General features: G+C 42.2%; 1 protein-coding gene across 4 annotated transcripts in view; it reads left to right on the top strand.

The window, feature by feature from the left end:
- The first annotated feature begins 21 nt into the window (after positions 1 to 21).
- The window catches only part of XRRA1 (X-ray radiation resistance associated 1), a 63,887-nt gene continuing 47,919 nt past the window's right edge, over positions 22 to 15,989 (top strand). The window contains exons 1-6 of one of the 4 annotated variants that reach the window (XM_077867038.1): positions 22 to 216; positions 2,984 to 3,039; positions 6,321 to 6,418; positions 10,092 to 10,276; positions 13,640 to 13,711; positions 15,074 to 15,146. In XM_077867038.1, coding sequence (XP_077723164.1) covers positions 6,325 to 6,418; positions 10,092 to 10,276; positions 13,640 to 13,711; positions 15,074 to 15,146 — 424 coding nt within the window. In that variant the 5' untranslated portion in view covers positions 22 to 216; positions 2,984 to 3,039; positions 6,321 to 6,324. The remainder of the gene's footprint in view (positions 217 to 2,983; positions 3,040 to 6,320; positions 6,419 to 10,091; positions 10,277 to 13,639; positions 13,712 to 15,073; positions 15,147 to 15,989) is intronic. The other 3 variants (XM_077867039.1, XM_077867036.1, XM_077867037.1) reach the window with 3 other exon arrangements.

The raw sequence follows: 15,989 nt of genomic DNA, 5'->3' as shown, positions 1-15,989 counted from the left end.
GCTTGCCGGGACTTAGAGTAGTTGGAAGCTCAGTCCGCCGGTTGCCGCCTACGCCGCCTGCTGCCGCGTCGCGGTTACCAAGGGCTAGAAAAGGTAGTGGTAGGCGCCACCGTGGAGCCGCTCGGACATCCCCGGGAGGGTCGTAGGCGCGCTGCCCGCGTCGCCGGGACGCAGCCTCTGCGGACGCCTCGGAGGCGGAAGCGACGACGGAGGCAGGTGCGGCTGGAAGCTTAGTTTGCGTGAGGAATTAGGAGTCTCTTCACCCCGCAAAAGAGTTTCCAAAGGGGCGGCGGGAGCTCCAGCCCTGTTACAGCACTTACTGGTGATTCTCTCTGGTGACTGTCATCTAAGGTGTTAGTAATGTTTTCGTGCTGTAGAGAACTCACATTTGCTGAGTGTCCACGGTCGGCCGGGCTGTATAGCCGTCCTCGTAGTCCCTTAGCAGCCCGGTCGGATGAGGAAATTAAGCTTTCCCAAGGCGGGATAGCGCGGGATAGATAGCATGTATCAGAACCTGGTTTAGAAGCCAGGGCGTTTTAACGACCCTCCCCCCCTTGGTATGTTCCCTCTGCCACTCTGCTTTTTATTTACTTATTTTTTAAAGTATTTTATTTATTCATGAGAGACACAGAAGGAGGGAGAAGCAGGCTCCATGCAGGGAGCCTGACGTGGGACTCGATCCCAGGACTCCAGGATCAGGCCCTGGGCTGAAGGCAGCACTAAACCGCTGAGCCACTCGGGCTGCCCTGCCACTCTGCTTTTAATAGCTTTAGGATGTAAGAGTATTCTAGATTTTTATTAATTCATTTTTTTCCACAATTTTTTTTTTCTTGAGAGGGGAAGTGCACTGGGGAGCGAGGTGGGCAAAGGAGCAGAGGGAAAGGGAGAGAGAGATATTTTTTTTTTTCTATTTTAAGATCTTATTTATCTGAGAGAGAAGGCACAAGCAGGAGGGAGAGGGAGAAGTAGGCTCCTTGCTGAGCAGGGAGTGGCTGGGCTCTATCCCAGGACCCTGAGATTATGACCTGAACCTAAGGCAGACAGATGCTTAACCAACTGAGCTACCCGGGTGCCCCTGAGAGAGAGAATTTTTTTTTTAAGATTTTATTTATTCATGAGAGACACAGAGAGAGGCAGATTCCTCACAGGGAGCCCAATGTGGAACTTGATCCCTGGACCCCTAGGATCACGCCCTGAGTCAAAGGCAGACACTCAACCTCTGAGCCCCCCAGTCCTCCCTGAGAGAGAGAATCTTAAGCAGGCTCCACACCCAGTGTGGGGCTGGATCTCACCACCCAGAGATCACGACCTGAGCTAAAATCAAGAGTCCACTGCTTAACCACCTGAGCCACCAGGCACCCTGTTTCCGTAAATATTTATTGAAGTGTACTAAGGGATACTGGAAGAGCAAGATAGATCTGTTCACTACTCTCTTGGGACATCTATTCTAGTGACCTAGACTTATCACATAACGGGATTATACTATGATCTCTTACATTGCAGCACTTGTTCATTTGTTTTTTTAATCACTGTGAATCCCTAAGTGTCAAAATATTGAACCAATACTGAGTGCTTACTATGTAGCAGTCACTGTTCTGGTCACGGGATGTATTCTTGAATAATATGTGAAATATAGGCAAAATACCTGTCTTGATGAAGCTAACATTTGTGTGATAATCATTTTCACTAAATAATATTATACGAGATTTTTTCACCTCTGTGAAGCAATCCAGGTACCCGTATATCTTTTTGCTTTTTATCTTTTACACCTTCTCGTTTTTCATGACCCAGCTCAAATGTCACTTGCTCTGTGAAACCTTTCCTGATCCTTATTTTTTCCTTCTTTGCAGACAGAATGAAGAACTCCATGGCATTGAGTTTATGGTTCAGTTTAGTTCAGTAAACACTCATTGAACCTCTTCAATGGGCAAGACCCTGTATGAAGTGCTGGGGATAAAGATATAGGTAGGACCTAGGCCTGGCCTTTGAGGGGCTCACAGCCTGGAATTGGGAGTGTGAGGAGTGGGGAACAGACAGGTAACTACAGCATGGTGGAGTGTTCCAATTAAGAGGTGGACTGAGGTGGTAGCACAGAGAAGGGTCAACCTGAGGAGGGGGAGATCCAGGAAAGCTGTCTGTATGAGCTAGGCGAAGAAGAGGGGCAGAAGTGTTATAGACCAAAGGAATGGAGCAGCACATGGATGTAAATGAGCATCATTACTGTGTGCGTGTGTGTGTGTGTGTGTGTGTGTGTGAGAGAGAGAGAGAGAGAGAGAGAGAGAGGAGACGTTACAATTAACACTGAGATTAGCTGCTTCACGTTTGAGATAGAGACCCAAGGTAGCTGAAGATAACTAGGCAGGCAGCCTTTAAGCTTGGAACTCGGACTTTCTTTTTCCTACCATCCAGATAAAGTTCATACTTTCCTTAGGGTTACTTTCTAGACCAGGTAACATGGGGATTATGTGCCTTTCCTAGCCCATTTTTTTTAAATCCACACCTTCTCACCTGGTATTCTTTATTGGGACTTGGAATTTCCCAATGAATTAGTTGTGTCTGGGTCTCTATGCCCTCCACAGGTCTAAGTCATCCTTTATTTATGTATAGCGAGTATCTTTTCCCAAATTGTGTCTTATCTTTCAACTCTGTCTTTGCTGTTTTTATCATACATAGATTTATTTTGTATTAATTATATTAAAAGATCCTTCCTTCCTGATTTGTGATTTGCACATCTTATTTAAGCACTGTAGCCTCACTTCATCATCACAAAATTACTCTCTTGTTCACCTTCCTGTCCATGTTTCTGTCTCAGTCTATTTCTGGGATCTTTAGTTTTATGGGTTTTTTTAAGGCCCCAGCTGAGACATATTTTGGATCCCAGCTGAGACACGTTTTGGAGCCTACATGAGTAGGATGTAACTAATGAGAAAGTTCAAGAACTCTGAATGGCAGGCTAAGAAGGAGTGTAATATCTATTTTACAGGTGAAGAAACAAAAAAAAAAGGAAGTCAAGGGGTCTTTCCCAAGGTTGAAGATCAAGTAAGTACTATACAGATCAGAATCAAGGTCCTTATATACTGTAAGTCGCTGGAGTCTTCTCCCAACAGTCATCATCTCTAACATTCCCCAGCCAGCTATTTACTCATTCATCCATTCACCTATGTAGCAGATAGATATGATTAATCACAAGAGAGATTTCCTGAAAGACAGATTGACTGAATGATTATCAATCTTTCCCCATCAATCTATCCATTCATCTTCCCAACACATTTTTAGTGAATTCTAGGTTCAATGGTAGCTTCTGGAATTAAATAGGTGAGTAAGATATCAGGGGACCCACAGCAGGTGAGAAGTTTATTAAGGGGAACAAACAATTATAATAAAGGGATAAGCATTATACTAGGAGAGGTATAGAGTACTGTGGGAACACACAGGGCATCCAACCCCTTTTGGGATGGTAAAAGGTCAGAAAATTCATAGTGCCCTGTGTTGAACCAGAGGAGATACCAACATCACTCATTTATTCCACAGATAGTTGTGGGATCTATTATGTGCTAGGTGCTGTGTTAGGTACTGGGAATAAAGAAGTGAGTGTCATAGGTGCTCTTTTTCCTTTAAAGGAATTTAGAATCTAATTAGGGAGATCAGAAATATGTATAAAAACCTTTGGGCCCTGGGAATACATCTTATCCTTCATTTGGCTCACACATGTTTATTGGGTATTTCCTATAAGCATCCCAGAGGTGAAAGAGAGATGGTGGATTGGATATGTTTCCAGACTTGGAGGTTCACAGACCACTGAAGGAACCCCTTCATGATCAATAGTAATCTTTTGAGGTAGAAAGGGCTCCACCATTTTCTCCAGCTAGAAAAAAAAAAAAAAAATCCAGCATTTAGCCAAAGTAGCTAATTTCCCTCTAGAAGGTTTAGTGAAGACGTTGTGGAAAGGGTAGCATCTGGACCATGTCTAGAAAGAAGCTTTTTAAAAATGTATTACCTCATTTACTTCTTATAGTAATTCTCCAAGGCACAGGTTTTTATCTTCATTTTACATGTGAGAGATTTGAGGCATGAAGAGATAGCCTAGTCACTTAGCTTGGTGGCAGAAACTAGACTCAAATTTAAGCCTCCTATCTCCAACAAAATTGTTGCCTTTCCTACTGCACCACTCTACATATTTATCACTTACAGAAAACATTTTCTCAGGACATCTGATCCTATGTCTCCACTCTACTCCTTCCTTTTACTGAATCTCATTCCAGACCCTCATTTCAGGAGCCACATTGTCCTAGCCAGGTACTTACAGGGTAAGTCTCTGACTCTGTTGAAAGTTGTCTGCAGTTGTTTCAAAGCAGATCTGGGAATGCCTGGATCTCTTTATTATTTTTTTTTAAGATTTTATTTATTTATTTGAGAGAGAGAGAGAGCAGAACAAGACAGCACGAGGGAGGGCAAGCAGAGGGAGAGGCACAAGCAGACTACCTGCTGAGCAAGGAGCCTGACTTAGGCTTGATCCCAGGATCCCAGGATCATGACCTGAGCCAAAAGCTCTCACCTAATCCACTGAGCCACCCAGGTGCCCCCTGGCTGGATCTCTCTGTCTCTGTCTCTGTCTCTCTCTCTCTTTTTTTTTTTTTTGGCTGGATCTCTTTAAAGAAAAATCTCAAATCTCCAAGAGCTCAAGATTTAAGAAATTTAGATCTTACATTAGAGATTTATATCTAACAGAAGTAGCATTTAAACCATCTTTTTTTTTTCTTTTTTCTTTTTCTTTTTTCTTTTTTTTTTTTTTTTGAGAGGGAGAGGGTAGGGAGGGGACAGAGGGAGACAGAGAGAATCTTAAGCCGGCTCCATGCCCAATGCGGAGCTCAGTCTCACAAACCTGAGATCGTGACCCGAGCCAAAATCAAGAGTTGGATGCTTAACCAACTGAGCCATCCAGGCACCCCTGAACTGAATCTTAAAGCATGAAAGTAACCAGGTGAGATGGAAAAGGCTATTCTAGTCCAAAGAAACAAAGGCAGGAAAGACTGAATGTGTTTGGAGAATAGAAAATGATTCTCTGAGCCTGTTGAGCGGGGTTGACTGGAGCTAGAAAGGTTAGGACGTGGGACTCCAGGGGCCTTCAAGAACAGGCTCAAGTTTGCTCAGTGGGAATCCAATCAGAAGACTGTTGGAATATTCTAGGTGGGAGAGTAAAATATTTGGGAGAAACAGTGAGAGACAGAGAAAAGTAACATTACAATAGTTTTTCTGGGGACGCCTGGGTGGCTCAGTGGTTGAGCGTAGGCCTTTGGCTTGGGGCATGGTCTGAGAATCCTAGGATCAAGTCCTACATTGGGCTCCCTGCAGGGAGCCTGCTTCTCCCTCTGCCTCTGCCTCTCTCTGTGTCTCTCATGAATAAATAAATAAAATCTTAAAAAAAAAAAAAAACAGTTTTTCTGAGCTAGAATTGTCTTGACTAAGTGACCAGTTGATGGAATCTGATTCAATCTAGCATTATTTTTGTCAGATCTCTCTCTCTAGGGCACAGGTTGGGTCATGGCTTTCCCCAGCTCAGATAACGTCCATGGCTCTCAGTTACCTACAAGGGGAAGCCTGAGCTCCTAGGCCTGGTGCTAAAAGCCTTCAAGAGCAGGCACCATCCTTTCTGTGTAATCTTATTATCCCAAACTCCCAAATATACATCCTTCTCCTTCCTGGATTGAGTTGTTTCTTTACTGCAGCAAATGTGCCCACTACCATGCCCTTAGTCCTATGGCCCTTTTTGTTTGGAAAGCTTATTCTTTATTAGCAAACTCAGTTCATCTCTCAAATCCTATTTATGCAGTTCAAATAGTAATTTTCATGACATCTTGCCTAAAACGTGAGCCCCCTCTTCCCTGAAGTCTGTTAAAACAAAGAACATTTCTAGCAAGCACTTAGTATGTACTGAGCACTACCATTCTAACTTGATCCTCTCATCTGTCTATTAAGGTAGGTGTTACTACTTCCAATTTACAGATGAGGAAACAGGCTCAGAGGGGTAGAGGAGCATACCCATAGAGTGAGGAAAGACAGGATTCAAACCAGGTTTGTCTGAATCCAAAGGTGTTCTGTATAGTGTTCCAATGAGTTAGGATTGATTTGAACCAAAAAACCCAAGGCCCTTGGTCTCCCTCTTCATTCAAAGAGCCAGCCCATTTCTGAAACTGGAGACTCCTGGGCCTCAGAGATAGGATATGATGCTCCTGGTGAGCTCACAAGCCACATTGGTTGAGAGAACTATGGTGCCCCTTCTCAGTGCTTCTACTTCCTCACTTTCCTTTCTTGACTCTCAGGGAGATGACCTCTTCAGGAATATACAAGCTGGATAATGGGAAGCCTTACCTGAACAACTGCTTTCCAGCCAAAAATCTCCTTCGGACTCCAGAAGAAGGTCAGGTGACTTCTCTAATTGACACCTTTGCTTCACACCCAGCTCCCGCATATATTCCTTCCTCTCCAATCCATTTATTACTGTTCCCTGCACTACCTGACCCCATCCATTTCCATCCATCTTCCCTCAGTAGCCTCAGGGAGCTTTCTAAAATGCACATCGAACCACAGTGTTCCATTCTGTTCAGTGACTTCTCATTGCTGGCTCCTTTACCTGATATTCTGTATTCAGAGTCTAAACTGCCCTTATCCTTTGCTACAATCCCATTCCTTTATGTATGGTCTATTCCATAGTACTTTCTTTTCACATAGCTTGTTTTATTTGCCCAGAATGTTCCAGCTCTCATTCTAGTTATCCAAACTTTTCCCATTCCACAAAACCCAGCTCTTCTTCCTGTCTAGCTACTCCAGCCCTCAATGACCATACTCTCTTGTGAGCTGTCTTCCTGTTTATTACTCTGCCAAGCTCCTAAATAAAATGGCTAAATAAAATGACTCTGCTAAGTAGTTTTTCAAGCATTCATCTAGTTAAAAACTCCCATGGGGCAGGGACTCCTCATAACTCTGGGCAGAGCCCTACAGATGGAACACTGCTGAGAAGTATGAGTTCAGCAGATTGGATTTGTTGATTTGAAAGGGTAGAGAAAGGGGGAAGTACCCCTTGTTTACTCTAGATGAAATAATATGCTGGTTACTTTTTATGTGGAATATTAGAAGAACTTTCTCCTCCAATCCATCCTCCCAGCTTCTCTAGAGTGATTTCTTTTATCACATAGAGACATCTGGCCACCTACCTGTTTAAAACCCTCCCGTGGAGCTCTCAGTATGAACTCACAATTGCATCCCCACACCCTCTTCCACACACAGATGGACAATAGAGAAATTAATACAGCCATGTGCATCTACATGTGTTAGTGTATATATATATATATATATATATATATATATATATATATATATATGTATATTTCTGGTCCACTGAGAACACCTCATTCACAAAGAGTATACGTGGCCCCTAGATCTTGGTTTCTGGATAGATCTTGGTTTCTCCAGAGAAAAAGTTGTTTCCAAGGCTGGGGCCAGAAAAATATAAATTGTGCCTGGAACGTCGTATAGTGACAGGAAGTACAGAAGTGCTCAGAGAAATGATGAGTGCCTGTCAGAAGGACATAGGACCTAACCTGAAGAAGCTCTCAATAGCTAAAGTTAGGACAACCTAAACAATAAAATAAATATAGATAGTATTGGGTTGTAAACTATACAATAAGTAAATATTCATGAGCCCATACTGACACAAATAAATATTTGTATATGTAAATAAATATAGAAGGAACAGCTCTTCCAACAGTAGAATTTCAGTTAGTAAATATAGAAGGAATGAAGGAAATAGAAAATCACTGTTAAAAGATCACAATAATACTTTTTACAGGTAAGCTTCTAATGGGTGTTGTAGCAGGACTCTCCAGCAAAATAGAACCAATAGGATATGTATTTAATATCCTACTCATTCTGTTTTCATATTCATATATGTGTATGCACACACACATTATCTGTGCTAAGGAATTCTTATGAAATGATGGGGGCTGGAAAGACTGAAATCTTTAGGGCAGGCAAGCTGAAAACTCAGGGACATATTGACATCACCTGCCATCTGATAGGATGCGCCAAGAAGGGCACCATGTCACTTCTGTGGTAGTTTTGCCAAAGCACAGAGCCTTCATCTAATTATGGGAAAGCATCAAACAAATTCAAATCAAAGGACATTCTACAAAATAATTGACTAATACTCACAGATTGAGAGATTCTAAGAAGACATGACAACTAAATGAAATGTGAGATCCCCCTGGAACAGAAAGGGGACATTAGTGAGAAAACTGGCAAAGTTCAAAGAAGGGTTATGGGTTAGTTACTAATATTGTACTAGTGTTAATTTATTGCCTTCAATAATTATATAATGATTATATAAGATGTTAACATTAGGGAAACTGGGTGAAAGCTGTACACGAACTCTATTATTTTCACAACTTTTCTGGAAGTCTTAAATGATCTCAAAATGAAAAATTCCGGGGGGATAAACATTCCCATGGTTGCTCTTTGTGCTAAAAGCCTACCCCAATAAACCCTTGTTTTGGTTCTCTAGACCTTCTCTAATCTGACTCTGCTGACCTCCCCAGCCTCATCTCTTTTCTGTCATGTTCATCTCCTGACACAGCCTGGACCTTATTTTCTCACCTTTTTGGGAGTTTGGGAACCAACTCACATTAGAGTCTTTAGGAGTCAGGCCAATTGGAAGAGGACAAACAAAGGTCCTTGCGCCAGATGGGAGCAAACCTGGGAAATTGAGCATCTGCAATGTCAGGCCTAGAGTGGGAATGGGAAATGACTCCTGGGAGACATAAGGCAGAACTGTATCCAAGAGGCAGGATTGGCAGCAGTGGTCAGGTGAGCCAGGGCAAGCCCCTGAGGCAGAGGTAGTGGGCCGTTGAAGGCAAGGAGCCAATGGTCAGAGGCACCAAGCTGGTTCCCACAACTCCATGCTGTTCTGTATCTTTCTGATCTTTTTATGCTTCTGGGTACTTGTACTTTTCCTTCTGTCCAGGCTGCCTGTTTTTTCCATCTCCATCAAGTCAAACTTACTGGATCTAGCTCATGCCCTAGGTTAGTAGCTCCCCTTTCTGTGCTTTCACAGCACTTATTCTATTATTAGGCTCCTTTGAGTCAGGGCCTCTGTCTTATTCATCTTCACAGCTCTAGTTCCTAGCACAATGTCAATGCTCAGAAAAGGTATGGATGAGCAGTTGTGGGTAGGTGCTGTAGCTCAGCATTCATTCAGCCGTTCATTCAGTCATGCTCACAATATAGTAAGCTCTGTAAGCCTTGGGAATACTGAGGTGTGTCAATCAGATGAAACCTGCTCTCTGGAGTTTAGGACAGACAATAAACAAGTGAACAAATAATTATAGATTTCAATGAATGCCTTGGAGTAAATAAACTGATGTAGGAGAGAACAGATTCTAGGATGTTGTCATGAATTTTGTTAGGTGAGCTTACTAGTAAACCTCATATTTTTTGCTCACATAAATTTTTGAGTTCTTTCTACAGTGAACATGTATTAGATTTTTTAAAAGTTCCAACTGTCCAATCATTTTCTTATTGAGCTCTTGATACAACCTTTATGCTGTAATGACGGGATCCAGGGTAAGATCTAGCAAGATGGAGCCCATTGGGTTGTAGCAGGATTTTATCTTTACCCAAGAGATGACCAATGGGAGAGTAACAAGCTGACATAGGAAAGAATGATCAGCTCTGCTGAGGAGGGTCAGAGATGGATTTGTAGAACAGGAAATCACTTGATCTGGAGTCTTGAAGGAAAATTAGCGTTTGGAGACAAAAGTAAAGAGGAAAAAATTGGACAAGCCTCTTTGAGTCTTAGCCTTTTCATCTGTAAAAATGAGGACAGTAACTTCTCCTTCACTATGGTTTGGGGCCAATTAAATGAGGTAGGTATGCAAACATCCCACCTCCCCTACCACCACCACCAGCAGCACAGCGTCTGGTGCATATCAGGTAATGAGCATTTTTGGTTTTGGTATTATAGGTAAATATTCTGTAAACACACTAGTTGTAGCTTTAGAGGAGTTTGCTCCTCCTCACTGTTCTCATCTTCTCAACAGGCCGAGGACACTGGTTAGTGGCTCGGAAATGTAACCTCAAGAAGAAGCCCAAGAGTGTGCTTCAGGCACCATCTGACAGTCAGGAAATCCAGAAGAAGGTTTCTTTTGAGGTCAGGGGGAAGAAAGGGTCTCAACAGGAAAACCAAGAGGACATTCCTGGGCATGTGCTGGACCAGGCTTTTCTGGTGAGAGTAAATGTATCCTGGAATGACTGGCAACATCATCTGATGACTGTCTTGGTGGGGGACAAGGACTTGCCCTGTTCCACTGTGGTACAATGCCCCCAACCCAGCCCAAACTATTAGAGTGATCTTGGCTAACTGAGGATGATGAAGGGACCCAAAACTTTCTGTACATCCACCTTGTGAGATAGGGATTATTGTCCCTATTATGTTGTTGCCATTGTGAAGATGGGAAAACTGAGGCCCCAAAGAGGTAATTTGTTTTGGCCATGGTCCCACAGCTGACTATTAGAACTCTGGCTATTCAGGATTATATCTATTCAGGATGAGGACTCTGGTCTACTGACTCCAAAGCCTGTACCTTTATAGTATCATGTAAGAACTTTTAATTGATTTGGAGAGGCAAAGGAGTAGGTCAGGGGAATAGTAAAGTGAAAATCTAATTCTTGCATCTGGTAGGGAGTAGAGATTCTTATTCTCTGGGGAGATTTTTCCCGGAATGGGGGGACTGGGGAGATTCCACACTCTACAACCACTGTCCTGTGGTTTTAATATTTGGCTGAAGTCTGAGGGAGCAGTTCAGATAGTACCAAGTGTCTAGGGCAGGCTTTACAAAGAAGACATGGGGTGGCTCTATTGGAAACCAGACAGGTAATTTCACATCTGCCCTTTGCAATGACTTGGTGGCTTGGCAAAGAAATACCCATTTTGTAAACCAATATTAATGTCCAGTCTAGTTCTTTACCTAAGAGATGGGTAATAAAAAGAAGTAGTAGAGAAGTTGCTCTTGCTAGTTCACATAGTCCCTTTGAAGAACTCTTCAGCATCCCAGGCTCTGTGGTTCCCAAGGGTGGCTTTCTACACAGATCAGATGTTAAAAGAGAGCTTTGAGAAGGCAGCTTTGAGGTTGCAACTCACCTCAAGGGGGTAGTGTGAGCTTTTTGCAGAGTCCCCTGGTATGTCCTTAGTTGTGATGTCTGCTTCTCACTGGGTGTGCAGAGGACTGAAATAACAGTATCCAGGAAGGGCAGGAAACACTTAACATAGTAGTCTTCTTTTCCCTTTTGTTTCCTACTATGTATATATACCCACATTAATAGAGATGGTGTGTTACTCATGCTGCTGTTTTGTATAGCAGAAAAAACAAGGGTGTTTCTCACAGTAATGGGATACCTACTTACCTGCTGGATAGTTCCACTTGAATGTTTCTTTGACACTTCCGATTGAAATACTGCACCAATTCCCTTACTCCAAGTCCCAAGACATACCTCTTCCCTAGTGTTTACTGCCTCAGTGATGGTGCTGTATCCAAACACCAAGCCAGGAATCTGCTCAAGTATCCTTGACACTTGCTTTCCTTCACCACCCCACTCCTGACACTACCAAGCCCTGGCACTTTTATTAAATAGTTGTCAAATCTGTATTCTTCTCCTCATCTCTACTGCCTCCACCCTAATCTGGGCCACCATCATCTTTTATTAGAGTAATTCAATAACTTCCTAACTAGCCTGAACCAACTAGGATGCTTTTATTTAACATACAAAGAAGCCAGAGGCATTGTTATTCCAGGGTAGGTTAATTTACTGTTAAAGGCCCAGGTTCCTTCATCTTTCTGCTGTTATTTCCTTAGCATGTTACCTTGTCCTCTTGGGCTGATTGCTTTCATGATCCCAAGATGGCTGCAGCAACTCCAGTCATCCCATATAAAAGATAACATCCAGAGGTACAAAAAGGATTGTCACTGTCTTATGTCTATTTTTAAAAGTAAGAAAGAGTTCCCCAGAACTGGCCTCCTACAGTGTCTGTCTGATTGGCCAGACCTATATCATATGTCCCAACAGTCATTAGTTAGGGGAATATGACCTCCAAGATTGGATTAGACAGTCAGGACTTATCCCTTGGAGCTGGGGCCTAGGACACATCCATGCAGAAAAATGGAATAACGTTGGGGTTCTTTAATAAGTAGTAGTAGAGAAGTTGCCCTAGGGAAGGTAATTAACAATGTCTGGTGTATTCGTCTCTTCACATCGTTTCTATGTGTATCAGACAAAGCAATTTTTATAAAATTGCTATCAGCTCTTGCCAGAAAAAAAAAAAAAAAAAAAAAAAAGCCTGTTAGCTTTCCACTAACTGTAGAACAAAATCCACACTCCTTTACCCAGCCAGTATGGACCCAGGTGATCCAGTGGCTGCCTCCCTGGCCTTGTTGTTTTTCATCCTCTCAAAAGCACCTGGCTTTTTCCTGCCTTGATAGCTTTCACAACCTGTCACCCACTTTTATGGGACCAACTCCTACTTAGCTTTCAGGTCTCGCCTGAAATATTACTTCCTCAACTAGATATTTCCTCATTTTCAGACTGAGGTTAGGACCTGCTGTTATTATCCCCCATAGCATCTTGAATTTCTCCTTTAAAATATTTATCACATTTAGGGGTGCCTGGTTGGCTCAGTTGGTAGAGCATCTGACTTTTGATCTCGGGGTCATGATTTTAAGTCCCACATTGGTTGTAGAGATTTCTTAAAAATAAAGAAAGAATAAATCTGTAAAAAAAGTTTTTATCACCTTTATAAATACTTGCTTGCTACTTGGTTTCCATGCTGTCATAAGTTCTGTGAATAGAATATTACAAATGCCTAATTCCATGCTTAAATATGATACCATAAATAAACGACTAACAGAAAAAAAGAATGAGGTTTGGTTAAGAAGAAATAGAAGCTCCAACACTGAGATTTTCCTCTTTTTACTTATGAGGGGCAACATAGTAGTCAAAGGAGCACAGAGCTTAGTGATTACATTTCTGGATTCAAATCATCTAATTTACTAGCTGTGCGACCTTTGGCAAGGCACTTTATCTCTCTTAACCTTATTTTTCTTTTTATTTTTTTAACCTTATTTTTCTCATTTAAAAAAGGAAAATGGTGATACTTATGTTATCCTATTTAGGATTAGAAGAAAATGTATCGATGCATATAGTACAGTGCATGGCTCAAACTAATGCTTAGTAAATATTTAGCAAATGAAAGAATGAACAAATTATTATAAACACGAAGAGATTGGAAAAGCCCCAGAAATACAGATTTTTAACAGCCAGGTAGAAGAAGTGGGGCTCAGAAAAGACAGAGAAGGAACAGAGAAAGAGAAATCTTAAGAACCCTGTCAAGTCAATGTTACTATCCCCATCTTGCAGATGGGAAACTGAGAGGTAGAAGAGCTGAGGTCGGAGCTCTGGTCTGAGCAACTCCCAAAGCTCATGCTCTTTGAACTGTACTAGGCCACCTTTCTCAACAGGGAGTCATTTTTTGTCTTGGCCAATTATATAAGCTTTGTTGGGGCCTTGAGAGCTGACTCTCTGCACTTTGTTTCAGCTGAAGCACCATTGTGTGAGGAAGCCATCAGACCTGTGCAGTGTTAATGTGAGCGGCCTGAAGTTCTCCAAGGTAGGGACAGCCAGCACAGATGTGATTGGGATGAGCCAGACCTGAGGTGGTTCCTGGCTGTTTGTCCATTGTATCTCCAAAGTCCCTGAGGATTAGAGGGTTGGAGGGGGGTATCAGACAAAGCCTCAATGAGTGGAAACAACATTCAGACACAGTCTTTTGCAGTAAATTTGCTATTGCCATTGGCCTATGTGAGGTGAATTAAAGGAAGTAGCATTTTGGGAGTTGGTTTGAATTTATCATCATAGAATTTATTCATAGAATTACCTATATTCCATCAGAAGAACCTACAGGAGAAATTTCGCTCAAGATTCAGTGCCAGGAGCGATAATGGTTCTCCCAAGATACTGATTTGTTCTTATACATGCTGTGACTCATGTAATGAGTCATGTTTTTCTTATATTGGCTAATAGGTAGCTTGAGCCACCTTTGTGGCTCCCCACTAGCCAGTGTATAAGCAGAATATTATGGCATATGTTTTCGGTTTGTAGGCCACCCATGGCATATGAAGAGAGATTGGTGGTATAATACTATACAGCAATTAAATAAATCAGTACCATTAACATAAGTCAATCTCAAGAGATTTATGTATATCAGCAGAAGTGAATCTCAAAAACAATGTTGAGTGAAAAAGGCAGGTTGCAGAATGATACCTGCAGTATGATTGCATCTAATACAGAGTTTTGAACCTTGTAAATAATATTATATATAGTTTATGGATATACATATATAGAATACCAGTATAAAACAAGTGTGAGAATGATCATCACCAGTTCAGGATAACTGTTATCTGTGAGAGAGAGAGAGGAACACAATTGGGGAAGATCATGGGGGCAGGGGGCGTGGTCAGCTCTTTAGTGTCTTATTTCTTTAAGGAAATTTGAAACAAAGACAGCAAAATCTTCATATTTATTATTATTTTTAAAGATTTTATTTATTTATTCGTAGAGATGCAGAGAGAGAGAGAGGCAGAGACACAGGCAGAGGGAGAAGCAGGCTCCATGAAGAGAGCCTGAGGGACTCTATCCAGGGTCTCCAGGATCACGCCCTGGGCTGCAGGCGGCGCTAAACCGCTGTGCCACCGGGGCTGCCCCAAAATCTTCATATTTATTAAAGGTGGATAGTGGTTACATGAGTCTTCTAGTATTATTCACTAGATTTTTCTGTACATTTGAACTATTTCATAATAGAAAAAAAGAAGCAGAAAGGCCATTCTGGCTCTTAGCAAGTAGGTGCTCTTTGCTAAGAATATAGCTTATATCCCTTTATGTTTTCATGCCTTTTGACTGCAGCTCTGGAGCTTTGGCAAAGCCTCTTGGCAGGGAACTAATCTTGGTGTTCTTTTGAAATGCTTTCCCACAGGCTAAGGAAAAGGACTTCAAGCATTTTCATTCTGTGATTTACATCAATGCCTCAGAAAACCTGCTTCCTCTAGGTAAGCTTTTCTTCCTTAAAACTAGACTTCTGCATCTTAGCCAGCATAGCTAGTCACTCCTATTAGAACTTGCTTGTCAGTGCATTCATGACTATCTGCTCATCTTTTTTTTTTTTTTTTTTTTTTTGGAGTGCAATAGACTGGGTGCTAGAGAACACCCAGACCAGGATTTCAGAGCAGAGCTGGCAGCTACCTACTTAGAGTGTTTCTCTCTGAGCTGCTGCTTCTCTCTCTGTAAATGGAGACAGTTCCTTTTCCTTCTTCCTCCCCAAGGCAGGGTGCTTTGTAGGCTCTGATGAGATAGGTATAGGAAAATGTTTTTAAACCTGTAAGAACTATAGGACTATAGGAGCTCCTTTTTTCAGCAAGTCCACAGCGACCCCTGCTGGGTGTCAGGACTATGTGCATGCTTGGCCTTTAGAAATGAATGCATCTAATTTTCCTGTTCTGGTGAGCTCATAGTTTGGTGGGAAAGATGGGTTCAGACACAGACAATTATAGCAGGGTATGGTAAGTGTAGTGATAGAAGGAATAAGAAAATGCTATGCAAGCGTATAAGCAGGACACCAATCCAGACGAGAGTGTCAGGAGAAACTTCTGAGCATAGGGGCACCTAGCTGAGACCTAAAAAATGAACAGGAGTTAGAAAGTATTTCAGTCCAGTGGAGCAGATGTGGAACAGCAGTGCCTGATCGGGATGCTGAAGAGGTCTATGGCCCTACCACTCTGAAAGTGTCAGATCTTGTCTGATCTCGAAAGCTAAGCAGGGTCAAGCCTGGTTAGTACTTGGATGGGAGGATGCTGAAGAGGCTTTGTATGTTTGCAAGGGATGTGAGTAGGGGA

Source organism: Canis aureus, chromosome 23 (genome assembly GCF_053574225.1).
Source record: "Canis aureus isolate CA01 chromosome 23, VMU_Caureus_v.1.0, whole genome shotgun sequence".
In the NCBI taxonomy this organism is placed as follows: domain Eukaryota; kingdom Metazoa; phylum Chordata; class Mammalia; order Carnivora; family Canidae; genus Canis; species Canis aureus.
This window is presented reverse-complemented; position numbering and strand designations above follow the sequence as displayed.